This window comes from Molothrus ater, chromosome 5, assembly GCF_012460135.2.
Source record: "Molothrus ater isolate BHLD 08-10-18 breed brown headed cowbird chromosome 5, BPBGC_Mater_1.1, whole genome shotgun sequence".
Lineage (NCBI taxonomy): Eukaryota > Metazoa > Chordata > Aves > Passeriformes > Icteridae > Molothrus > Molothrus ater.
In genome coordinates, this window is record NC_050482.2 from 72,637,137 (window position 1) to 72,663,894 (window position 26,758).

At 48.4% G+C, this 26,758-nt stretch overlaps 2 protein-coding genes across 23 annotated transcripts in view; both read left to right on the forward strand.

Moving 5' to 3' along the window:
• The window catches only part of C2CD5 (C2 calcium dependent domain containing 5), a 56,819-nt gene extending 52,497 nt beyond the window's left edge, over nt 1–4,322 (forward strand). For all 22 annotated transcript variants that reach the window (XM_054514962.1, XM_036401350.1, XM_036401363.1 and 19 more), the window contains 3 exons: nt 547–737; nt 2,054–2,200; nt 2,876–4,322. In XM_054514962.1, coding sequence (XP_054370937.1) covers nt 547–737; nt 2,054–2,200; nt 2,876–3,007 — 470 coding nt within the window. In that variant the 3' untranslated portion in view covers nt 3,008–4,322. The remainder of the gene's footprint in view (nt 1–546; nt 738–2,053; nt 2,201–2,875) is intronic.
• Nucleotides 4,323–16,404: 12,082 nt separating this feature from the next.
• Nucleotides 16,405–26,758, forward strand: part of ST8SIA1 (ST8 alpha-N-acetyl-neuraminide alpha-2,8-sialyltransferase 1) — a 111,148-nt gene continuing 100,794 nt past the window's right edge. Inside the window, exon 1 of the mRNA XM_036400300.2 lies at nt 16,405–16,700. Within this exon, the coding sequence (XP_036256193.1) occupies nt 16,456–16,700 (245 nt within the window). The 5' untranslated portion in view covers nt 16,405–16,455. The remainder of the gene's footprint in view (nt 16,701–26,758) is intronic.

Consider the following 26,758-nt stretch of genomic DNA (forward strand, 5'->3'; position numbering starts at 1 on the left):
GTATGTATGATCTTGGAAAATTGGGGGTGAGAAACAGGAAGCAATCACCAAGGGGACAGTCAAGGCAATGGTCACTAAATTAGCAAGTGGTGAGTTGGTTTTCAGTAGTTCTTTGGCCACAGGTCTGACTATCTTGCTTAAATTAGCAGAGATTAATACCTGTTTTAATGGAAAATGCTGCACTGGGGAAACACAACAACTTTCACACTTCCTATAATTTGTTCTTCCAGCAGAATACATGTTTCAAAATGTTGGCACTTTTTCCTTTACCTTCACATTATAACTGATGGTTGTGTGTGCAGCTGCTCGCCTCAATGTTTTCCTTTCGCAGGAATGCCACTCTTTCAATAAATGCCATTCCAGCTTCTTGTCTCCTTTTGCATGCTTTGCATGATGATTTCCTTTCTCACGTATGTGGCTGAGCATCACAGGCAGCTGAATGTTGTCACCAAGCTATTTGGAAAACCATAAAGAGGAGTTTTTGTGTTTTGAGGAACGCTGGTGGATCTTGATAGTTATTTTCTGCTGTTTTTTCCCATTTTTCAGCTACTTCCCTTGAAAAAGCAAGTCCCTTGGCTGAGGGGTACCTGAGGCACCGTTCTGTCCCGTCGGGCACCAATTCCACTGTCTCAGTTGTTAAGATGACTCCTCTTTCCTTCCTCCCTGGGGCGAAAATAACCAAGTACCTTGGGATAATCAACATGTTTTTTATACGAGAAACCACTTCTTTGCGCGAGGTGAGCTGTGTGGCAGGGATGCCTTTTGTGCCAGGGAACAGTTTCTTGTCATGTGCAAGAATCAGAGGTTTGAGTTGAGGTGTGGCACAGCCAGGGAGTAGAATTGGTGTCACCTGGGGGAAGGTGCTGAGTGCAGAACAAATTCCTTTGTGCTGCTCTTGTCACAGAGCACATGAAGCCATTTTCTGTTTGGCACCGTTAGGAAGGGGTTAGTTAACAATTGCCACTGCTGTTGATTTGGGTAGAACACTAAACCAGTGAGTTCTTAAACAGAACTCTGTGGAAAAAACGTGTCTTTGACCAGCAGTGGTAGAAGTTGGGATCATTTGAACCCAAATTAAATGCTAAAGAAAAAAATAAGTCATCTGTTCTTCTCTCGTTTAGCAAGCTCAGTGAGGAAGGTTCACAGTGTATTTGGTTCACAGTGTATTTTGTTAATTCTTTGGTTAATATAACATTGCCCATATCATAGATAATGTTGTGCTGATTTTTAACATTACATTCTGTACATTCTCTGTAACCAAACTTTGTGTCTTGAGCATCAAAAATTCCACCATGAGTCTGTGACCATACAACCAGCTTAGAGGTGAGGTTCAAACCCTGAGCTCCATTCTGCATTGGGAAAACAGACAATCCTCTGAGCATGTCAAAATGCAAGCCATGTTCCTTTTAATTTTCCTGTCCTTTTGGGAAGTCGCCGTATCTTTGCTTTTGGCCACAGAAGGAGAGTCTACCTCTTGCCTGGCTTGTCAGTGCTGAAGAGTTTGCTAGTTTTTCCTAATTACAAATTGCTGAAATTACAGAGCAGATGTTAATAAAAATGATCAGTCTTCCTGAAAATAGGCTGTGAACTCTCTAGAGAAACTTGGATCAGACAAACATTTTGTTGAGATCTTGCAAGTTACTTTTAACCTCCCCTTTTAACTTGAGAAATCCATGTGTGAAAAGGACAATCCATGTGTGAGAAATCCATGTGTGTTTTCAAAAGGATGTCAGAGCAGGAAAATGGTCACAGGACATGGCTGGACTAAGTGCAGATTCTGTAGGTACAAATTCAGTAGCTGAAGAGCTTTGGTATCTGTGATAGCAGATCCCAACAAGGATTCATTCCATCTTGTCCTGTCACTCCAGGCCCCTGTGAATGGTCTCTCTCCATCTGATTTGTGACTGTGACCCTTCAAACACGAATGGCTTTTGAGTTCTCCACACCATGTGGGATTCACTGGGCTTTTCAGCTGATAGATATGTCAGAGAAATACTCAGCATCTTGTAGCCAGACCCAATGCCGTATGTGATGTGTCTTTTTTCCATTCTAGGAGGGTGGTGTCAGTGGGTTCCTGCACGCTTTCATTGCTGAAGTGTTCGCCATGGTGAGGGCCCACGTCGCAGCTCTGGGAGGGAATGCAGTTGTGTCATACATAATGAAGCAGTGTGTTTTCATGGAGAACCCAAACAAAAACCAGGTACTTTGGGGTGTGAAGTGACAAGTGGTGTTGTGGTTACTATGATACAAATATGCATTTTATGTCTTAAAAAACCAGCAGTGCTGTAAAGCCAGAGCTGCACAACATTTCATGATATCTTGGATTATGTTTGAAGAATCCAAGAGTGTTCTTGTATTTACACAAAATTATGAGGATGTTTCATAAATATCCAGATGAATGAAAGAACCAAGCTTGCTAGAATAAGTAAATTGCAGGAGACAGTTGCACAGTAGTGCAGAACTTACTTGGTATTTCTGATGTTGCCGTGTAGGATTTCCATCCTAACTCCACGTAAAAGTACCTGGAGTTGCTGATGCAAAATGCTCCATTTTGTACATAAAGGGACAAACCTTGATTTGTGAAGACAGTAGCAGAATATTCAGTAAATTAAGTATGTTCAAAACAGTAGGGAAAGCAGGTACTGATATGCAGGTATTTCACTGTGGTGGTCTCCAGGGATCCATCTGCATGTTTGGTAGCACACAAGGGAGCATATAGGAAAGAAAGTGGCACGGGTTTCCTCAGCAATAAATTGTAATAACTTGTCCTTCTCCAGACAGACCCCTGTTGATTTTTCTGTGCAGTTGTAGTTGGCAGCTATGAGCAAGCAGAGCATCTGTGTCGGTGTGGTGACGGGGCACTGTCCTTTTGCAGGCCCAGTGTCTGATCAATGTCAGTGGGGATGCTGTCATCTTTGTCCGCGAGTCGGAGCTGGAGGTGCTGCCCGCGCCGCCTCCTGCGGCTGCTGCCCAGCCCGCGGGCTCTGCTGGGGACGTCACCACGTGAGGGCACAGCACCTGCACTGCTCTCTGCTCCTCAGAAGGCTCACTTCAAATGGGGCAGTCTTCAGGTGTGCATCTTCAAAGTCAGTGTCTCTCCATGGACTCACAGCCAAACTCCAGGACAATCACTCTTCTTTTGTTGTCGCGTGACTGAGGTAAGTCAGAGCAGGAGCTGGCAGCTGAGCTCTGCTTCTTCATTACTGTTCCTGGCCTCTGTGAAACCAGGCAGCAGCTGAAGCACTCACAGGACAACGTGGATTACAATAGCAGCCATCTCATGGAACTGTGGAAGGAAGGAAGGAAGGGAAAATTCTGTTCCACTTTTGAGCTGTTCAGGGGGACCATGCTAAGTTGTCATTCAGAGCCATTTCTGAGTGTGACTGTTGTCTGTCTGTCTGTCCCAGGTCAGGGTGGGAGGGAGGTGCCTGAGAAGTCTGGGTTGGAAACCTTTGATGAAGAAGGGAGACATTTGTGTGCAGGCCAAGGAAACATGGGCTGGACTCTGAAATTCCTTTACGTCATGGAGTGTGGAGAGAAAAAGCAGTACCAAAAAGTTACAGTTTTAATTTCTGCTCGTTGAAAGTATTTTTTCTTAATTTGTTGTTGTTTTTATATTTGGGAGCTGGGGGGTGTTGTTTGTTTCTTTAATTGTTTTTTAAAAGGTGCCAGACCACAATGCTGTGATCCTGGGCATCCCTTGGTGGGACAGAAAACCCTCAGACCACAACAAAGTTCCAGGGTGTGTCTGGTGCTAATACAAGATATTCACTTCAGTATTGACAAAGCAGGCCTTTTTCTTTAAGACTTTGGGAAAGAATTGTCCTGAGGTTCATTTTCCCAAGGCAGGATCTGTTTCAAGGATGACATAAACAGTCCTCCAAAAATGAGTTGTGCAGAGGTTATCCTGCAGCCTCCTTCCTGTTTGAATGCCTGGCTAATTGGAGATTGATTTGTGTGTGACACTGGTTCCACTGGGGTCTTTTTGTTCTTTTCCAGTGCTGTGGCTGGGAAATAAGGGTACTGCAAAGACAGGAAATTTGTCATTTCCAGTAAAAGTCTGAAAGCTTGATGATACTCTATTGTAAAAAAAAAAAAAAAACAGAAAAACCCACAACAAAAAACCTTTGATTTGAAGATGCATTCTTGCTTAATTCTGACGACATTGTACATGGAACTTGAACAAAGATGTAAACTTGAATGTAAATATTCTGTTTAGAGTTGAAATTAAGCAATGGCATGATTATTTGTTAAAACTAATTATTTCATTGTAAATGAGCATGAAAATCATTCTTGCACAATAAATATCTTTATAAAATTCACTGTCTAAATGTATGTGCATGAGGTAAGTGTGTTAGCTGGATGTACTAAAGGTGTCCCAACCCCATTCCTCTCAGAGGAGTCTTTTCTGTACAGCGTGTTACAGCCTGGACTGAGAATTGTGTCCTGGGCTGCAAAGAGAGCCTACAGGAAAGGTGAGAGAAACTGTTCCCAAGGGTGAAGGACAGGGGGAAAGGCTTCACACGGACAGGGAGTGGGTTGGGATGGGACATTGGGCAGGAATTCCTCCCTGTGAGGGTGGCAGGCCCTGGCACAGGTGCCCAGAGCAGCTGTGGCTGCCCCTGGATCCCTGGGGGGGTTTGAGTGAGGCTGGATGGAGCTGACAGCAGCCTGGGACAGGGGAAGGGGTCCACTGCCAACATGCACCCAACAACCTCCTCAGCACCTCCCCTCTCCTCCCCACAGGTGAACTTCTAAAGCTGCTCCAACCCAACCCATGCTGTGATCCTGTAATTCTGATATGTTGGGTGTTAATTATCCTTTGTATTTGAAGCGTGTGAATTTGGCCCTTTCCAGAACACATCACTGACACAGTTAAATCATCTTGCTAAATTCTGTAGCCCTTGCAGCCAAAGCTGCCATGAATTAATTTGCCTGTAAATAGCTGCAGTTCTTGATCGTTTTGCAAGGCAAATCTTGTTTCCCTTTGAAGCTAGTGGCAGAATGTAGTAACTTCAAAAGGTCTTGGAGTGGCACAAAAAGTTGTGTGCAGCGTGAGTATTCAGCACGAAATCTCTGCAGTGGCACACTACAGTAGCTGGTTTGGATTATTTCCCTTCTGAGGGGTGGTGGTTGCTTCTATGGAAGCATCAATGCCATCTTTTCATTTCCAGCTGTGTAAATGTCACAGCTTCCTCTAGTGGGTTTCTGTAGACACAGAGGAGCTTTCTTATCTAGAAATTTTAATTCTTCTCCAATTATTATTCCAGAAGTGACAGACACAGGTTTTAACATGCAGGGTCACAAAGTTGTCACTTCTACTTTATGTTTGTCAGTTGTGCAACTGACAAAGGAAAAATCCCAACCTCCACCACATGGACATTGCTTTTTACAGTCACCTGTCCTACAAATAAACTGACATTATCTTAATAATGTAATTAGAGTGGCATCGAATTCAATGAAGCTGTTGTTGACTTCCTTGGAAGAAGGGTTTGTTATGATTTGTCTGAACTCATCATAGACTTTAGACTTTTAAAAATGGAAGCAGGCCCCTCTGAAATAAAAGGGGTCTGTGTTCCAGCAATTAAATCAGAGTCCAGACTAAATGGGAATGTGAAAATAGCCTGGACAGAAATCTGCTCAGATCCCAGCACAAGCAATAATTCCAATTTCACCTGGTTGGTTTTACCTGATATTCTGCAGTAAAACAGCTACATTGTCTCATAGAACTGAATGAAGCACAAAGTCCAGAGTTTCTGCAATTACAAAGGTGTGTGGGACAAGCAGCTGATCTCTCAAGCTCCCTGGCTGTACTTTAGGGCCAAATCTGCCAGGAAATGATGTGAGACTTCTCAAAGCAGTTGCCCAGGCCATTAGAAAGCCTGACGCTGGAGCTGAGAGTGACTAATGGCTTGGGTGGGTTAGGCAGGGATCTGTTTGATAACAAACAGCCGCTCTGGGGAGAGTCCAACAGTGCTCCATTAATTTCCTTGCAGCTCCTTCTGTTGCACAGCCAGCCGGCTCCAAATGCCTCCTGCAAGGTGGGTGAGGGTGGGGATCCTGCCAGGGAGATCCCGGGCTGCCCTGGGAGCCCCAGGGAGGCTCTGGGGCAGAACTGAGAGCACAGTGCCAGCCTAGTGCAGGAAACACCAGTGCAGAAACACAGCACCACACAGACCTTCTGAGGGAGCAGGAGCTGCCTTCCTGTGGGGCTGGAACACACAGACACTCGGCTGCAGGTAAAAAGGACATTGCAGGTCCAAGTAAAAGGATATTGCAGCTGGGCAAGTACAAAAGAAGGTGTGTGGGTTTAGTGCCTTCTTTGGTTAGAAGTTTGTTCAGGATGAACAGCGGCACAGTTCTGCGAGAGCTTTGAGGAAATCAGAATAAATATTTTAGGAGAAAGGTAAAAGATGGTGCTTAAAAAGGAAAAGAGTTTGGGTGTTGTTCTTCCTTTATGCAGTCCTTGCCCATGGAGTACCACAGGGAGCAGTTTTTCCCTCTGTCTGCCCCGGTTCCGTCTGGGACAGGGTTACCAGAGGGATGGGGCACTCTGGCTCTCAGCTGCTGGCTGGCCTTAAACCACAACACTGTCTGATGATGCTGCTGGAGAAGGGAAAAATGCACACTCCGATGACAACCACAGATATTTTTGGCTGGCTAGACACAGATTTAATTCATATGATTTGCTTGAATGGTATAATTATGATATTAATTTTCATCATGTTTCCTAAATACAAATGCAAGCACAGAAACAGAAAACTGAATTGGCAGCCAATGAAATGCAGTTAACACACAGGAGATATCTCAGACTAAAGTAATTTGCAGATTATGAGAATAGGTGGGAGTGAGGCAGCAAGAGCAAAGGAAATTACGATCTATGGAGATGACAAGAAATCAAATTAAATTTTACTTCTATGCATTTCACCAGCTATGCTTACTTTTCCCATAAGAAAATCCCATATTATATTAGACCTGACTACCTTAATGACAGGGAATTCATATTTTTTGACTGTTCTCTGGCATCATGTCCAAAACAATTCTTCAGTTGCTAAAATGAGGGGACTGAAGGCACCTGAAGCTTCAGAACAGTCAGAATTAGTGAAAAAAATGCAGTCATGCAAAGAATAGAGGGATGTATGGCTGGAAACCAGGGCACAGAACTGGAGACACTGGGAATCAAACTGGTCGGACACAGAGGTAACACAGAAGCCAATGAAACAGTGAGTGGCTGATAATCATGGTAATTGTGTTATTATTGGAATATTTAAACTTATGTTTGGGTTAATTTCTATCCTGTGAGAAAATGGAGTTAAGTGAATTAGGACACTGCTGTACAGTGCTCAAGTGCTCTTAAGTTAACAATCAGGGGAAAGAAAATCTTAACAGACACACTGAAAATCAGCTTAACCTCTAAATGCTCCCCATTTTTTTTTCCACCTTGTGACAAATTCCCTGTGAAATCAGGTAATACACTTGGTTGAAGCTGGTCTAAAAGATCCTTCTTTATTGGAAGGGATGATGGGTAGTTAGCTCAGAAATGTCTTGCTGAATTTCTCTAGGTTTAATATGATCTTCCTATGGTTTTGTAATAGTGTTTTAGAGCTACTGAATCGTTTGAGTTGTGAGTATTTAACCCCTCTGGAACTCTGACACCTGAGGGCATTTCATGTTGAATAACCCCAAAATGAATCACTGGAGTGAGGCTTGGAATGTTTTGAACTGATCACCCAAAAATTTGGAGACACTGTTTGGACACACACTGACTGAAAACCCAAGGGGATCTGCTCCTGCAATCTGTGTCATGCAGGAAAAAAAAACAGGTTTTGAATTAATGTAGGTGGCATCCAAGGCAGAGCAGCACAGGCTGTAGCTAAACCCTGGGGCTGAAATTTTGCCTGACTAGCCCTGATCCCTGCTCCAAACCCAGCAATCATAAATCCTCTGACCCCAGAGACAGAACACCCTCTGTTCCATCAGTTCTGGGCTGATGAAAAGCATCACTCGCAGAGTGACCCGGCTGTCCTTCCACATTCACCTCCTGCTCAGCCTCCATGAATAAACTTATCCTTGTGAAGCTGCAACCAGATGCCAACAAAGCTCCCAGATTTCCAGCTGAGGAGTTATCTGCTTATTCAACAGCTGCAGTTTGGAAAATCTGTGCAAGGAAAAGAAAAGCAAGATGTTTGATGTTTGTAATCACGGTAAGGGCAGAACAGAGCACATTGTTTGTTCCAGTAACGCTCCCACAGCAGCAGAGTTTCTCTGTGCTCCAGGTCTCAGCTGTGGGAAGTATTTTGACAGCTCCATCCGCAGTGTGGAACTCCACGTGGGCAGAGTTGTGTTTTCTTGTTGCTGCTGAGGAGAGCCTTCCCAGCTTGCCACAAATCCCAGGCATGTGAGCACGTGCTCCTGCTGGAACACCTCCTGACACTGTCACTCACTTCCAGGGGAGGGAAGCTGATCCACGCTGGGGCTGGGCACTGTCACCCTCTGGGAGTGCTCCTCTGCTCCTGGTGGGACACGCAGTGCCAGCTCCAGCCTCCTGTCCCAGAGCCGTGGCACTGCTGGCTCCAGAGCCTCCCTCACCCCTGGCACTGCCCAGCCTGGGGTGTGGGCCCTGAGCTGCCCTCTCCAGGGCACTGCCCCACACCTGGCAGCAGCAGCAGCTGCTGTGCCCGGACCCAGCCTGGGGATCCACTGGTGATGTCTGCATTTCCACTTCCCCTCTGAGGACAGGCATGGATATCTCTTTCTGGAGCTTTCTTTTCCCTCAATTTGTGATTACAGTGACTAAAGCAATAACTTTTACCACAATTTACAGCTTCCTCATGTCCTGACAGGAAGGGGCTCAGTGGTTTCATGTAGGTTGGTTGAGTGGCCTACATTCCAAAGCTGTTTCAAAGCACTGCATGGCACCTCACTATGCTTTTCCCCCAGCATTTCTTTTCACATCTGTTTGAATCTTCAAGTCTGCAAAAGTCACCATGCTATGCAAGTAAGGACTTTATTCTAATAATTGATTTTTGAATGGCACTCAATAATGTGTTACCTCAATTCAGACTGGTTATTTTACACAGCAATGTATATTTTGATCCCTCCAGTTTAGCAGAAATCATGGTAATGATGGTAGATTACACCTGCTACCAGGTGACTGATTATTTGCACATCAAAGATTTTGTTCTTTGCTCAATTGCTGATACACTGGCAATTTTCTGTCACCCTTTCAGAAGGTTATTCTTTGTGCAACACTGCTAAAATACTGTAATCTTATGATGCCATATTCCCCACAAAGTGACTAGGCAGTTTGAAAAGTATGCTGAGTCCCCAAATAAAAGGCCTTTGTTGGTATTTATGTTATCTCTCAGGCTCTCTCCCACCAGCTGGCTGAACTAATGACTTGTGAAGCCTCCTGTCCTGCCTGACACGCCTGGCAGTGTGACATTCTCCTGGCTCTCTTCTCAAGAGAGAAAACTGTTATTTCCCTGCCCTTCAAATGGTTTACAGGACTAATCTCAAAACAGAGGCAAAGCACAGCCCCTCAGATCTTTCCAAAGGGATTCACATTTGAGTAAGTACCTTGAGAAAAATAAGAATGACGAAGCTCCACAGCTGAAGATGCCTGTGTGTCTGCAGTCCATGGTGGGATCACGGTATCTGACAGCTGGGAAAGAGCTGCTGTGGTCTGGGATGCAAAGTGTGGCTCAAGTTCAGCAGAGGAATGTGCAGGGGTCCCTGGTCCTGCTTTCCTGGGGTTTTTAGCCGTGGTGTGTGTGTGCAACAACTGCAAATCCCTGTGGGAGGCTGCTTTCCCTTGGAAACCACACTCAGGCCCAGGGTGCTTCCCTCTTCCTTCCCTTGCAGTTTTGCCACCCAGCATGAAAAACAATACTCAGCTGTTTCCAGTTTCATCTCAGTTTCATTCAGGTTTCAGTTGTCCTTTGATGGACAATTCCTGTGTCGAGCCTTGCTTCCATCTTAATTATATTTGTGAAGAGACAGAATGCATTTTCACTATTGGTTGCCCATTAACCAAACTTTAAATTTTCTGCCTGGGCCCCAGTGAAGTGATGCTGCTTAAATTTGGAGGCCATAAAAAAATCATGGTGATCTTGAAGCACTTCACTAAGTGTCGGAACTAAGGATCATTTGTGATAAAAGGGAAGATACAGCAACAACATTACCAAGCTTTTTCCTCTCCTCTGCTTTTCTTCTACCCACTTCATCCCGTTCTAGAGGGATTACTTATTGTGAGACCAAATTTGTTATGTCCCCCTCTACATCAGACACAACCTTCTCACAGAGAGGATGCTTAACCAACACTGAGTGATGAATGATGGCTTCCTGACAGCAACTGCTCAAATTGAAACCTCAGCAAATGCCAGACATGAGGTCAGGATCTGTCTGAGCTCCCAAGGAAAAGGAACTGCACTTACAAGGGAAGAGCCTGTGTGCTCCAGAAATGTGTTTGTAGTCTCTGTGCCTGTGGGTGTGCATGTTCCATTGTGCCTTTTATGTGCATTTTATTGCCTTCACAAATTGTGCATTGCACAGTAGGACCTTCCAGCCACAATCTTTGGCATGTCAGTTCTAATACACAAAGTCATAGAAACGTTGGGCTGGAAGAGCCTAAAGGATCATCCAGTTCCACTGTCCCAGGGAGCTCAGAGCCCCATCCAGCCTGGCCTGGAACTCCCAGGGATCCAGAGGCAGCCACAGCTGCTCTGGCACCCTGTGGCTGGCCCTGCCCACCCTCACAGGGAAGGATTTCTTCTGTAAATCCAACCTAATTCTCCCCCTGTTTGAGTCTGAACCCATTCCCCCCTTTCCCACCACTACAGTTCCTAATGAAAGTCCCTCTCAGCTTCCTCCTCAGCCTTTTCAGATGCAGGAAGGCTGCCATGAGGTCTTCATGCAACCTTCTGTTCTCTAGGCTGAAGAGAACTGAACTGGTACTACCCCAGCAAGTCCCTTACCCTTCTGAGGAGCTGTTTCTGTGACTGATCTCATTAACTGCAGCACAGCTCACTCCTGTTAGCAGTGAGCACAAACCCATGGAGCTGCACAGGCAGGAATTGCACCCAGAATTTCCCTGCACTTGCTTGTCTTCACCTTACTGGTGCTCCTGCCCACCCACATCTTACATGGGCATTTTCACCTGCATTAAAACTCGCTGAAGAGGCATCCTGAAGCCAGAGCTGTAGAACAGAAGGCTGGGTTTATGCCTTACTTCAATAACGTACAGCAGTGATGGAAAGGTTGTAAAAATTGCCTGTGTAGAAACACATAAAAATCCATTTTATGAGAAAGCCTTCTTTCCATGCAGAACCAAAAAGCAGAGTACCTGTGGCTAATGCCTTGACACATTCCTTGTCATTACTCCTGCGTGTTTTCACTCATTCTTGTTCCACCTTTTAACCAGCCAGCACCACTGTTGGCATAAAAAGATGCTTTGAAAGTCCTTTCAATGCTGCTCGCAGAAGAGGTTCTGAGTTTTAGAGAATGAGCTCTGTCTTTCATCAGTAAGTGTTTTCACTCATTTTGTGCTTCACTCTTGTGCATTCTGGCTCCTGTGTGCAGCTGGAAGGGCGACTGCAGATGTTGTCACAGCAATGGTACTGTCACAGCACGACAGCTGAGGGGAAACATGTGGCAAAACTGGTGATGTTTTCTCAGAGGACTGGTACAACTGGTACAAGCCAGGTGAAAACTGATTTGCTTCTGGACACCAGGACTTTGCAGGAATTAATTTGATATTGTAGTTACAATTCTCCCCTTTGATAGGATTATATAAACTGTCTGTCAGATTAGGGGCTTGAAATGCTTTATCAGTGAGAACATACATTTGTGGGTGCTTTCAACAGAGCTGCAGAGTCACTTCTGATAGGGAGAGGCATAGTGGGAATTTGCCAACAGGGCAGCTGTGCATCCCTTCATACAGTTCAGTGTTTGTGGTGTTCTTACAGAGGGAGACTCAGATGCCAGTTTCAGATCTGTGTGAGCAGAAGGAATCCAGAGAAATCAGCCTGTTCACAGGTGACACCACACCAAAGCTGGCCTACAATGATAGTTCAGGCAGTGATGATTTCTGAACCTTTTTGTGTTGTACATTGGGTCAAAAAGAACCGTACCAGAGGAGCACTGGTTATTTGTGGCAGTGGGGAACAAGGGCTGGGGTTCCACAGAGTGCTTACTTTGCTTTCAGCTTCATTTTCCCTTGAAAAATAGCATCCAATTTTCATAGAGACTCTACTGACACAGCATGAAATACAGAGGGACAGGTAGAACAGAGGGCACAGCAGAGCAAGGAATGTTAGCCAGGTGGTAACTGATGCATTGGGATGGTACTGGATCTGCCAGGAATAGGGCATGGTGACATTTTCACCACTAAAAGGATGCCATCCCCTGAAAACTGATTGCAGTGCAACTCCTCTGCTAAATTCTGCAGAGCAGAAAGTGTGTGGGATGCTGCAGTGGAGGGAAATTCCCCGTTATTTTGGGAGTGAGAGAGCTGAGAGAGTGCAAAGACAAGGCTCAGGGGATGCCTGTGGGAGTACACGGCGCTCGGAATGAAAGCAGGCAAAGCTGCATCTTCTGGAGGATGCGATTCCGAACCTCGCCGGTGCTCTGGGCTGGGAGCGAGGGCAGGAAGGAAAGCTGGGTTCTGCGGCTGGGGAAGGCGTCGGCAGAGCAGAGTGTCAGCTCCACCCGCAGGGCAGCCGAGGAACGCGGCAGGGAACGCAGGGATGCTCCTGCTCCTGCTGCTCCTGCTGCTGCTGCTCCTGCTGCTGCTCCTGCTGCTGGTGCTGCTGCTGCATTCCGGGGGGAAACCGGGAGAACCCCCTCAGCACTAGCACGGCGCTTGCCTTCCGAGCCGTGAGCGGCCACGCTGCGTCACCCGGGACTTCAAACGGCGCTTGAGTCCATGCTGCCACTCGCTGCTGTTTTCTTTCTTTCTTTCTTTCTTTCTTTCTTTCTTTCTTTCTTTCTTTCTTTCTTTCTTTCTTTCTTTCTTTCTTTCTTTCTTTCTTTCTTTCTTTCTTTCTTTCTTTCTTTCTTTCTTTCTTTCTTTCTTTCTTTCTTTCTTTCTTTCTTTCTTTCTTTCTTTCTTTCTTTCTTTCTTTCTTTCTTTTTCTCTCTCTCTCTCTCTCTCTCTCTTTCTCTCTTTCTCTCTTTCTCTCTTTCTTTCTTTCTCTCTCTCTCTTTCTCTTTCTCTTTCTCTCTCTTTCTCTCTCTCTTTCTTTCTTTCCTTCTCTCTTTCTTTCTCTCTCTCTTTTTCTCTCTCTCTCTTTCTTTTTTTTATTGTTTTTTCTGTAGTGGACAGACCCTGCCCCAGGATTACCTGGCCCTTCTGGCTGGGATCTTACCTGGAACGAAGTAATGGAGGTGAGTTTAAACTCACCACCAATTCTCACTTAAATTGAGTTCAAAAGAGTGGAATCATGCCTGAACATCAACTTTCTGCTTCAGTTTCAAGAGGTGGATTGTTGATCACCACATCTCTGTATCCCCTCAGCAGCTGCCAGGAGTCTCTGAAGCATTTCAGGCTGTTTGCTTGTGAGCAGGGCTCATTTTTGGCATTTATTCTTCCCGCCCGTTTCCCGCCGGCAGAGCGGAGCGCTGTGCTGCTGCTCAGGGGCCAAGGACAGAGGGACGGGGCTGCACCGAGCTCCAGGCCCTGCTCTGGGCTCCCCTGGCGAGGCTGCAGTGCCCAGCCGGGCCGGGGCAGAGGCCAGGCCTGCCCAGCTCCTGTGGCCCTGCAGGCAGCACAGGGGGATGGAGCTCCGGGAGCAGCCTCCGGGGCCTCGTGCTGAAATGGGCCCACAAAACAGGGCAGGAAATGCTGAGGAATGTCTCACAGGAGCACCAATAAAAGATATCCCAAAGTCCTCTGTGTTTTGGGTGTACTTTAACTTAACTCATTGCAAGCATTTGCACACTGAAAGAATAAGTCATTGCTGCTTTCTCTTGTTCTTTTCCACTTTCTCGTTTCCCAAGCAGCACAGAGCCTCCAGTCTGTCTCTTCTCAACCAAAGGTGAGCAAACAGTCAGGACCTAATTTGGGATACAGTTCTGTTCATCTTATTTTCAATCACTTTTTTTGTTTTACTTTTAATGCCTCTAGCTAACTATGTTTTGAATTAGTCTCCAGAGACTGAATGGTTCTGTTTGTTTTTAACAGATGTGACTGAACAGATTCTGGTTTATTCTGCTGTTGGTAAATAATTTCCTCACCAAAATGAAAATATTTACCTGGTTCTAAATATTTTTTTCCTAGAGGTTAACCAAAATGCCTTGCCAGTTTCTTTTCCCATTTCTTATCATTAGAAAACACCTATAACACTCCAGACAACTGAAGCATATCAAATATGAATGAAAATAATATTTCTTCTGCAATTACACGTTTCTGGCATTTTGATGTCATTAGACATCATGAAGTAAGTGTTCTATTTGTCAGTGTATATTCTACACAGCAACACACTGTGAATGTTCCTTCTCTCAAGCACCAAAAGTGCTTTGAGATGTCCAGGTTATTTTTGCACTGAGAACTAAGCATGTTGGGACCTCTAGCTGGAAACACTGTTGAAACACCCAGCTAGTATTTATGGTATTGTATTGCTGCCTTAGGGCCAGGAGATACCAAACGAACTGTATCAAACTTTCTTCCCGATTTCCTTCCTTCACTCCATTACCCCCTAATTCCCTTAATTACTGCTCAGCCCTGAAAGCTGCCCCAGAATAGCCAAGGCTCCGTGTGCTGAGAGTCTGGAAGCACTGGCAGCTCACTCAGGCTCTGGGGCAGTCCGCAGCGTTTCCCAGGGGCTCTGGAAGGTGTGGCTGAGACGGTGAGCACAAATGGATGGGGCGGATCTGCCTTTTGTGCCAGGGACTGGAGAGTGGCTCTGAAGGTGGGATCTGCCCCTGAGACACTGAGAGGAGCTGAGCGTGCCTCCCTTGCTTCAGCCTGATTATCAGAGAGGGGCTTCCTACGGCTGGGGTCGCTCTGCTGGCATGAAACCATGGCACTGGGATTTAGGAGGGCTGAGCGCCGTGCCTGGGGCACCCTCACCCTGGTGTGCAGAGGGATTCCCAGAGGGAAGCCCGAGCTGGGCACTGCCGCAGGTGTGCAAGGGTCACGCTGCTGCTCCCTGGTTTGTGGGTGGCTTCTCTCTCTGAGCACTGCAGCAGCAGCCCCAGAGGGCTGGGGCACCATCAGCCCCTCACCACGCTCCCCTCACAGACCCAACCATCCCAGTGGGCACAGAAAATCAGAGAATATCCTGAACTGGAAGAAACCCAAAAGGATCACCAAAATCCAACTCCTGCTCCTGCACAGGACAGCTCCAAGTACCCACGGTGAGCCGGAGAGTGCTCTCCAAACGCTTCTTGAGCTGTGCCGGGGTTGATCCCATGAGCGCTTCCCCGGGGAGCCTCTGGCAGTGCCCAGCACCATCTGGGTGCTGACACAGACACGGACCCAGCTTCGTGTCCTTCCCTCGGGTCCTCAGGGGCCACCGCGGGGATGAGAGCGGTGCTTGTCCCTGTGCTTCCCCTCACAGGGAGCTGCGAGGTGTCCCCCAGCCCCTCAGCTGCAGAGGCCAAGCGCCCTCAGAGCTCCGTGCAGGAGCCGCTGAGGGACGGGCGCTGAGGGACGGGCTTGCTCTGCCCAAGGCTCTGCCGTGCCCCGCTTTGCTCCGTCCTCCCGGAGCCCCTGAACCCGCGGATGTTCCTGTGGGATGTCCTTCGTGCGGGACACGCTCTGACTGGGCGCTGATCGCGGTGATGGCGGCCCGGGGCTCTCAGCTGGGCCCGAGGCCGGGCCGGGGGCTGGGGGGATCCCGGCGGGGGAGGGAGACCGGGCCGGGACGGGCGGGGGTCGGTGCCGCCGGGGCGCCTTGGAGAAGCTGCGGCCTCTGCCGGGGAAGGGAGCCAGGCGCCGGCAGGGAAGGAGAGAGGGGGAGAGCGGCCGGTGGGAGCCGGGCCGAGGCCGGAGCGGAGCTCCCTCCGTGGCCGGGTTCCCCCCTCGCTCGGCGCCCGCGGCGGGGCGGGGCGGGCGTGGCGCCGAGCGGAGCCCGCAGCACCGAGGTCTCCCTCCCTCCCTCCCCCCCTCCCCCGGCGGCTGCGGGCCGGGCAGCGAGGCCGGAGCACCCCGCGGCCGGGGCGGGGTGGAAATTTACCGGGTCGGTGCTCAGCGAGGGGCTCGGCAGGAGGCGGAGGGAGGGCGGGGAGCGGCGGAGCATCATCTGGCGGGGAACGCGAGGGACCAAATGACTGTGAGCAAGGGCGGCAGCCGCCACCGCCGCCGAGAGAGCAGCGAGCCGCAGCGGCAGCAGCAGCCCCGCTCCCCCGCGGCGATGGCGGCGGGCGGCGGCGGGGCTGAGCGGAGCTGAGCCGGGCCGAGCCGGGCCGGGCCGGGCCGGGCCCCCGCCCGCGGCCCCGCATGGCGCGGGCCTGATGTCGGAGCGCGGCCCGGAGCCGCGGCGGCGCTGCGGGAGCAGGAGGAGGATGGCGGGGCTGGCGTGGAAGTGGCCGCGCACCCGCCTGCCCGTGGGCGCCAGCGCCCTGGGCGTCTTCGTGCTCTGCTGGCTCTACGTGTTCCCCGTGTACCGGCTGCCCGACGAGAAGGAGATCGTGCAGGGCGTGCTGCTGCAGCAGGGCAAGGCGTGGAGGAGGAACCAGACCGCGGTCGCCCGGTTCAGGTACCGCCGTGCGCGGCCCAAGGGCAGCGGGGACGGGCAGCGGGGACCGCCAGCCGCGCCCGCAGCCCGCCCGGCCGCTCCGAGCCCCAAACTTTATTCCTTCTGCCCCGACCCTTTGTTCTGTCATGGTGGGCGGGCAGGGCCCCTTCTGCCCCGCAAAACTTTTTGGGGTGGCTCCGCTGGCTGCGGAGGGGAAGGGGCTCGGCGCGGGGATGGAGGCTCGTCCCGCAGGGATGCGCTGCCAGCGGGGTGAGGGCTCCGAGGCTGCGGCGGCGCCCGCACAATGGGATGCTTCTCGCTTGGCGGATATCAGGCACCGAACAAAGCTCCGGGGCTGCTAACAAAGCCCCGGAGAGAGCCCGGCCCGTGCGGCTCCCGGGATGCGCAGGGATTGATGTCTGTGCAGAGAACCCGGGATGTGCAGGGATGTCTGTGCAGAGAACCCGGGATGTGCAGGGATGGATGTCTGTGCAGAGAGCCCGGGATGCTCAGGGATGTCTGTGCAGAGAACCCGGGATGCTCAGTGGATGTTTTTGCACTGACCCCGGGATGCTCAGGGATGGATGTTTTTGCACAGACCCGGGATGCTCAGGGATGTCTGTGCAGAGAACCCGGGATGCTCAGAGATGGATGTTTTTGCACTGACCCCGGGATGCTCAGGGATGGATGTTTTTGCACAGACCCGGGATGCTCAGGGATGGATGTTTTTGCACTGACCCCGGGATGCTCAGGGATGTCTGTGCAGAGAACCCGGGATGCTCAGAGATGGATGTTTTTGCACAGACCCGGGATGCTCAGGGATGGATGTTTTTGCACAGACCCGGGATGCTCAGAGATGGATGTTTTTGCACTGACCCCGGGATGCTCAGGGATGGATGTTTTTGCACTGACCCCGGGATGCTCAGGGATGTCTGTGCAGAGAACCCGGGATGCTCAGAGATGGATGTTTTTGCACTGACCCCGGGATGCTCAGGGATGGATGTTTTTGCACTGACCCCGGGATGCTCAGGGAGGGTTTCCGCGGATGTGCACCCGAGCAGCCTCGGGAGGCTCCGCGCTGCTGCTGGGCTCTGTGCGGTTTCTTAGAGAAGCCACGTGAAAAGGCACCTTTTCCCTCTCCTCTCTGCTCCTGCCGTGGCTGGGACATGGCCATGATCCCTGGGGCCCGCTTCGCCTGCCCAGCTGCACGGGAGAGGGGCAAGCTGCAGCCGAGCTACCCCTGCTGCCAGCCGGGGAAGCCCAGCGGGTCCCTGCGCTGGGCAGGAATCTTTAATCACTCTCCTTTAAAAGCGTCTGCGGCGGAGACCTGCATCCCCTCAGAAATTCCTCACGTGTTTGGGTAAAACACAGGCAGTTGGAAGAGAGGCAGATTTCCCTCCCTTTCCTGGAGGAAAGCTGGATTTTTGTCCCTGTAGCAAGTAGCAAAGTAGAGATCAGAGTGAGTGCTAATCAGAATGCCTCCAGAAACAGCCTCTTTAGTAAAATGAATCAGATCCAAAATTCAAGGGACTTATTTTCCTTTTTAAAAATATTTTTTGTTTGTTTTTAAGCGGCATACAGGTTTATTTTAAGTTCTTCAGTATTCTCTGAATGTATCTGCCTTTGTCATGAGCTGGAGCTGATGTTAATATCAAGCTTTGACAATATCAACAGGATCCTTACAGTTCTTGAAAGACACATTTGTTGGGTAGCCCCCAAAGCCTGGAGGAAGTCTGAGCAGTGATGGGTGATGAGCACGAATGTGCTGATTCTCTCTCATTAGGCAGGCCTGGAAAAAGTCCTGTCTTTAATACAGAACAGGCTATAAGTTCCAATAAGGTGCAGGATCCCTCTCCTAAAGCGCTTAACTAACCCTAGAAGCTATGTTGGTCTTCTTGACTATTAGTTAATCTTGATCCTGTGCATGAAATTCCCCCATTTTTGAGGGCAGATGAATCCAGCTTTTTAAAAAATTGCCCCATAGGTTATGTAGGAAAGAGTTTGGTCTATCAGTTGTCATGTTAGTAAGCCAAATGTTTGAAGAGTGGTAGTGCTGCTGCAGCTCCAGTTTACAAAACAGTTTCAGACCATTTCCACCACATGGTTTAGTAACAAACTCTGTGTGGCTTATCAGCTATTCCACTTGCCCACATGTTTTTCTACTCTCTAAGCACAGTGATTATCTCAGAGATGCTATTGAAGAGAGTCTCATGCAATAAAAGGAGCTGTTGTTTCTTGTCTGAGCCTCTTGATGAGTTCTTACAGCACTAAATACAATGAACTTTAAATCAACCTGCTTTAAGAGTAGTTTTTAAGAGAAATTGTGTGCTGGAGATATGTAGTGAGTGGAGTAAACTGTATTATTCCAACACTTGTGAAGTAGAACTCTATTTATGCTGCTTTAATTTGCTTCTCTTCATGATGGAAGATTTTGAAGTTGAAGCCCGTGTCAGGCAAGCTGCTGTGTATTTTAGGTTAGCAAAAACTCTTTGCTCTGCTGCTGATGTCCCTAAGCAAGCCAGCTGTAAAAACTCCAAATTTAACTTTCTGCTGGAAAATTCCAGAGAAGGTCAGTCTCTGTTGGAATGGGAAAGGAGGGATAGAGCTTCACAGAAAACCTGCATGTGAACTTTCAAGTAATATGGCTTTCCATAATAGTCTAATGTTAAGTATTCTTTAATGTATCATTAATAAAATATTGCTGAAGAGCGGTGTTAATTGCTGTTCTCCCTAGCCCTCCTGCCACGTTCTGGTTAACAGGAAATTTTGGTTTCACTCCATTTGAAGCATAAGTTAGAATTAATCTGGGCTAGAAATCCAGTTCTGCTTTGTGTAATAGAGTGGCACTTGTGGGATTGCATAGCCAGGCTCTTGCTACACAGAGCAAACACCTGCTAGGTTTGGGGCTTTCTGCTCCCATGGACTCACTGGACTCCTATTGCTGAACTGGATCTTGGGTGATTAATTCGATGAAATAACATTTTCCAAATCTCAGAAAGACTATTCCCCTTTGCCTTCTGTACCAAGGAGAACTTCACTAAGTGACTTGGCAAGTTCAGCAAAACCATTGGGGCAATTTGGGGTAGTTTGGGTTGAACCCTGGCAGCCAAGTGGTGGTGGCCCCTCAGTCTCCACTGCTGCTTCCTTCTCCTCTCTGCACAGCCAGAAACCTTCAGGAAAGATCTGGCCCCTTTTGCAGGAACCCAGACTGGCCTGGTTCTCGTGGAATGATTCAGTGGGGCTTTTGTGCTTGAATGCATTTCCAGAACTGCTTTTCAAATATCAATACCTGCATAATTAGCCATGGATGCCTTTAAATTTCAAGACACTAGAGGTTGAGGGTAGTCATACAGTGAAAGCATCTCCTGTCTGACAAATGCTGAATATTCTGTCAGTCAGATGGTAAAACTGCTCAATTTTGAGCTGCAAAGTGGTCAAAATAGGAGCAAGACCATCATTAGAGCCACTAATAGCTAATGTGTCTAATCTGCCTGCAGTATAATGGCTTGTCATCCTCTGAGGTGGTTAATGTTATTGAGCCCTAATTGTTTTTACAGATTGCTTAGGGGGTTTTTTAGGGCCTCGTGCTGCTGAGATTATGTAGGCAAAAATGGTTTTACTTGTTGTCTGCTATTTGCTGAAGTAAATTGCATACAGTAATACCTTTAGGATGATTCTGTTTAAAATACTGCAATTCATTAAAGGCAGAACTGGATCTTTTTATCTGCCTGACAAGCTCCATAGAGCCACGAATCCCAAGCACTGCGTGTTTATGTGACTCTGCCATTTGTTTGTGGGGGATGGAGCTCCTCTGGGGAGTGGGAGCGCTGTGGGGCCAGTGGGTTTGGGCTGCCAGCAGCCCCCTGGAGGGGCTGCATGATGGGGAGAGCCTCAGAGGCTCTTCAGGAAGAGCTGGGGCAGTCCCTGCCAGACACCAGCAAGGCTCTCTGGGATTCAGCTGTGTTCTTGCTTCTGCTGCTTCACTTTTGTGGGATGCTGAAAGGTCACCAGGGATTGTTCTGGGGGTGACTTGACCAAACGGGTGGAGCCAGAGCATCTGCTACAGCTTGTCTTTGTGTCTTTGTGTCCTTGTGTCTTTGTGTCTTTGTGTCTTTGTGTCCTTGTGTCCTTGTGTCCTTGTGTCTTTGTGTCTTTGTGTCCTTGCTCCCCAGTGATGGCTCTGGCACTGCCAAACTGGCCCTGCTCACCTTGGCTGGAGTGAGCCGCTCCTTCCCAGCAGATTTGTCCATTTGCCATGGCCATCACCCAGGGCACAGAATTCCCAGCTCTGGTTTTGGCAGTGGGGATGTGCCCAGGCTGTGCAGCCTCCCCTGCTGCTGCCCTGCAGGAGCCCTGCTCTGCTCCCAGGTGCCAGAGGGGCTTTCCCCCCTGGAATGCCCCCTGCCAGCTGCTCCTGTCTGCACGGAGCACGGGCACAGCAAGGGTTTCCTTATCCACATGGGGTTTCTCCTTCTCTTTTTATGGCAGCACTGCAAATTACGTGAGTCTGGGGATCCTCTCTGGGCTATTTCAAGGCAAATCTGAGATTAGGTTTGTATTGCTCTGGTTGACTTTAGATAAGACTTTGGCCCTTCTTAAACAGCTTCATCAGATACAGAGTTATCCCTGCTTTCCCTGGATGCATATGAAGGACAGAGCTAGGAATAGGTCTGGGAGATGCTGGATTAGGTTAGTTCTGCCTCCATGCCCTGAGAAGCCCTGCCCTGAAACTCATGGATATGCCCACGTGTTGAGCCAAATCCAGTTCATTTTTCTGTCCTTAGTGCTACTGCCTGGCTGTGTTTTCATGAACATTTTACTTGATTTTGTTGTTGTTGCTGTTGTATTTGCTTCATTGGTGGTAAATGGAGTATTTGCAATTTGTGGTTTCCAGCTGGGATGAGAAGTAGTTTTGGTGAAGAGGTACAGTTTTGAGGAGCAGGTTAAAGGTGAAAGAAATGTTCTAATTGCATGTTATTATTTGGAGGCTGTGATGAAGAAAGCAAGCTGTAGAGAGGCTTGGCTCCATATCTTCAAGGAGGATACCTGAATGACATGGAAACAAGGAGAAATAGTTATCTGAGTTAGCTCACAGTGCCTTTGCAGATGAGAGCTGTGCTGGCAGGATAGGAATTGATTTAAATTCCTGAGTTCCAGCTCCTGCTCTCTCCTTCCTTGACCCTAGCAGCATTTTCTTGCAGACTCTGGTTGGCAGTGCTGGTGAAACAGACTGCTGAGATCCCTGGTATCCTGCTCCGTGTTGGATTGCTGCTCTCCTCTGGATTTGTACAAGCCCCAGTCTGCCAGTGGATACGGGAGGACGTGGCCAGCTCCCTGAGGCTCCTTCCCTGTTAGCTGGGAGCAGCCAAGGGCCCACAGCCAGGCTCTGGGGACTCTGCTGGAATTCAGGTTACCCAGCTGGGGCCCCCAAAGTCTGCCAGGTACACACCAGGCACTGCTGCATGTATGGATGTTCCCATTTGGATTTTTAATTGTCTTTCACCCTTTAGAATTTGTCTTTGCCCAGTGTGGATGAACCTCGCCAAAATGAGGAAGCTGTTTGGACTGCAGCCTTCTGTTGTTCCAGTTTTCTGAGCACCAAAAAAATACTTAAATTTTAAATCCCTGGGTATATGTTAATCTTTTTCTGTATGCTGCATGGGGTTCTCAGAATGCAAGGAAATTGCTCCTGATGCTAAAGCATTTTAACACAGCTGCACACAGTTAAATTCAGACTGAAGCACATTCATCCAAGCTGAGTAGTGTTTGTAAACCTCAGTGTGGATTCAGCTGTTGTCATGTCACAGTTTCTACATGCAGAAGACCAGAGGTTCTTCTCCCAGGTCTTGGAATTTAACCTGATTAGATAAACAGCAGATGGGGTGAGACAAGGCGCTGGTAAGTCCCTGGACCCTGGCAAAGCATTTGTTTCTGTGAAGTGTTTGCTGCAGAAGCTCTGAGCTTCCTGAAGCTGTGCCCGCTGCCTTGACCTTAGTGGTATTTGAAATTTTTAACAAGGTGAATTATATTGTGGAGAATTAAATCCCAGCTTTCAGCAGGATTCTGGAGGTCACTTTCCCACTGCTCCATTCAGGATAAAGGTGAGAGTTATGAAATTACATTGTTATACAATATTTTATGGCTAGCAGAATGGTGTGGGCTTTTTGTTGTTATTGCATTACATCAACAGACTTTTATTTTGACTTTTTGTTCCCTTTGCTGGAAAATGCCCTCCTTAATTTCTTGGTTTAGAGATGCTTTTTTCAAATGGAGATGTGGCTACAGTGGGGCTTTTAAAGCTGCTGGAACAGCTGAATAGAAATGGTTAACACTTCTAATGTCTTTCATGTTTGCTGAAAGCATCGTGAACATTTCCCGAACAACTATTGTGTTGATATTTTCCTTCTATTTTCCCCCTGCGCCTGTTCTTCAGTCTATTCGCATTCTCAAGCTGCTTGAGGCCCTCCTCAGCTTCAAGGGGAGCCCAGACTATTGGAGTGGCACCTTCTATAATTGTCCAATTAATGTTCACAGCAGTGGTACAGAGAACTGGTGTGAAATTATTTACTCCTCTCTCTCCTTCCCCATCTGAGCTAGCAGTACCCTTGTCCAGAGTCCTGCAGCTCCCACTGATGATCAGGGCATCTGTTGTTTTGCATCCTTGATGCTCCAGCACTTCCAGGTCAATTGCAGACTCTGCCTTCACCTATTAGCAAGTTAAAGCTTTACTTATCAGCTTGCCTCTGCTCCGAGGAAGCACCACCAGCTTTCATTTAACAGCTGCTATACAGATCCCCTGTACTTTAAGAACTGCTGGGAAAACAGACCATCAGCTATTTTCCTTGCTTTCTTGTGGGAAAACCTTGCTCTGCATATTTCTGGAATGCCAGGAGTGGCCGTTGCTGTAATAGAGAAACAACAGCTTTGTATTTCCTGTCAGAGATGGAGGACAAACAAACCAGACATTTTATTTTCTCCAATGAAAAGATTTTAATATTTTTCTGTGTGGTCCATCTTGGCCAAATGTCAGTTCTGGGAATTCTGTTCCATCTGCCTCAGTGTTTGGAGGTTCCCTTGTCCTGCTGGTGCTGTGGTGGTGTCCCAGGGCAGGGTGATGCGGGATCCTCTGCTCTGGGCAGTGCTCAGAAATGCCAGGAGAGCTGAGGAAACCAGTCCAGAAGGCTGAAATGTGCAGTGAGTGGAGATGCTGAACCCCAAGCTCTCTGCCTTTCTCAGTGAGTCAGTCAGATTTAGGCCCAATGGCAAAATCTGGGATGAGGACTATTGGGGTTGCTCATCTGGGCTTCAGTGCTCCTGCTTTGAACTGCAGGGGACACTTTGCTTCCCCAGGGACTCCTGTACAGCAAAGGAAGCAGAGCTATAAAGGGAATTAGGAAACTCTGTACATGGCATGGTAATCTCTTGTAAGGGAACTTCAGGTCTAGGTCGCCGCTGGTGCTGGTTGGGAATGCTGTGAATAATCATCCTTGTCCAGAAATTATTATTTTTACAGTGCCATAAGCTTGCAGTGAGACATTCTGTGCTCAGAAGGATTTTCCCTCCAGGAATGTGTGTAGTGAGATCCTGGCTGTGCAGAGGATGCATTGTGATGAATGGGGTGGGTTTCCCACGTAGGCAGTTTTTGATGGGAAGGAGCATTGCAGGCACAGAGTCAGGGGTGGCTGGGGTGGGGCAGTGCCCGACCAATCATCCCCCACTGGCCCCAGCCGTGCAGCACAGGTGAGCAGCATTGAGGGGCACTGCCCAGCCCCAGAGGGCACCCAGGGGCACTGCAGCAGCAGCAGGGCTCAAAAGGCTGGGCTGGAGGACACTGCAGACCCTTGGAGCCTCCCTGGATGTTGGTTGTGGCTGCACTGCCGTGCCAAGGAGGGATTTCCCTGGTAAGTGCCAGGCTGCGTGGCTGTTCTGCAGGGTGCCCCAATAGCTGAGCTCAGCGTTTGGTGGGTACAGCTCTCCCTGCTGCCACAACCTGCCGGGCTACCAGCTTGTGATGTGGGAAATGCATTTGTTTCAGTGTTTTTCTTCTTCCCATGACTTCTATTGAAGCATTTATCTACTTCAGAGCGAATAGAAGAGCTCTTTATTCCATGTGTAGCATTCACCAGGGATGTGAATCCCTGTTCCTGGACAGTAGCTCACAATTACTTAGAGTATAAAGAATGAGTTGCCAGCTACTGGTGAATTTCAGATTTGCTGCTGCACCTGTGAGTTCTGTCACAACTGAGCCAGCAGTAGCGAATGCTGCAGCAGACATTCCTAATTGGAATGCGGTCTGTAGATTATCCCTGCTCCTTGTGGGTCATCTACTGCCATCCACTCAGGCAATGTTACCTTCCTATTTGTCTGAGTGAGGTTCAGACCCTGCAGTCTCCTGAGTTGTGCTATTGAGTCCCTAATGGCAATGGAAAAAGCATGAGAATTAATTTCTCTAGGGTGTGGCTGTAACATGGGATAGAAAGGAGATGCAATATTCATGAGGCAGGAGCAGAGGAATGCTGTTGGATCAGATGAGAATGGGAATGATGAAGTGAACACTGTCTTCAGCAAGTTTATATACCTACCACAATTCCTCAGTTACCTGGGCAGGAGTTTGGGGTTTATCACTGTGGTGGTCAGCATTTAGGGTCATGAGGAGGGCAGCTTTGGCCAAGGAGCAGGATCCCAGCTGTTTTCAGGCTCTGGAGCTCCGCAGGCCAGGGGATGCCCCTGCAGAATTTCCTGCCCCGGAGCAAAGCAGCAAAGGATGCTGAAGGGTTTGAGGCTGGGGGCACTCCGTGTAACCTGGAGAATGCCCCCCTTGCAAAGCTGTGCCAGCAATCAGGCCCTTGTGACAGTCCTGCTTTCATGGCATGGAAATGAAACTGAGTGTTCAGCCCTCATACCTGCAGGGAAGTGCTGCAGATGTGAATGGTGGCTTGGCCCCCAAAAGGCAAGTAAAAATCCAGTGTGGGTTGTTGCAATTCAGATGCCTCATTTCTGTGCTTAATCATCATTTTGGGGGCCTGACTCACAGTTTTTAAGTGCTAGGGATTGCTATAGTGAGAATTACATATCAGCCTATAATTAGATGCATTTTTTAATTAAGGAAACTGCAACAGTGAAGGGAATAAGAGAAACAAAACCAATCTGGGCATTCCTTCATAGGTCATATTACTGAACATTTTGTCTTGGCAGCCAGCAAGCATCCAGCACAAACACACTTGCTGAGCCTTATGGACAAATGCTGAACTTCTCCAGGTTTATGTGTGCCCAGCTGGATGAAGCAGTGAAAATGCACATGGGGCTGTTATCCTTCCTATCCTGTTCCAGCCGTTGCCTTTTGTGTATCCAGAAGGGAATGGCAGAGTGCTCTTGGAGCTTTCTGATCCACAAATGGCAACAACAGCAAGGAACTGAACCTATCAATAGAGAAATTGTGTGTTTTGATGGATCTGTTTAGACAACAGAACAAGTGGAAAACACTTATTTAATGTAGTTCAGTAACTGCTGATGGGTCCAGCAGCTGAGAACATGTTTATTTTTGCCTTGGGTCTTTGATGCTTTCTCTCATTTACAAACTGTTTCTCTCACAAACAAACTGTTTTGTGCTTCACTTGTCTAACAGGCCATTGCTACTGAGAGTCTTGTACTAAGAGGGTTGAGTTTGTTGTTGTTCCCCACCTAATCTGTGGGAAAATCTTGAGTTGGTTTTACAAATTGAGTACAAATTCAGTTTTCTCATGTGCTGCAGAACAGCAGACCTGCATCAGGGAGAAAACTGCATTCCCTCTGCCATGGGGGGACGTGGGCTGCTGGGCTGCTCTCTGTGGCATGGCCAGGAGAGCATGGGCAGTGTCTGACACCTGAAATCAGGGCTCACCCTCGATGGGTTTGAGCTTCGTCAGCTCTTCGCCAGAGAGCTTTCAGCTTCGTGGTTTGGTTTCAGGTGGTGTCTGAGTCTGCCTGGTGCCAATCTTACTCCTTTCCTTTCAAGAGCAAGAACTTGTTTTGCCTTAGAGCAATTAAAAAGAAACCCCAGAGTCTTGAGAAGTTGTTTCCACTGGTGAATTGCTGCCAGT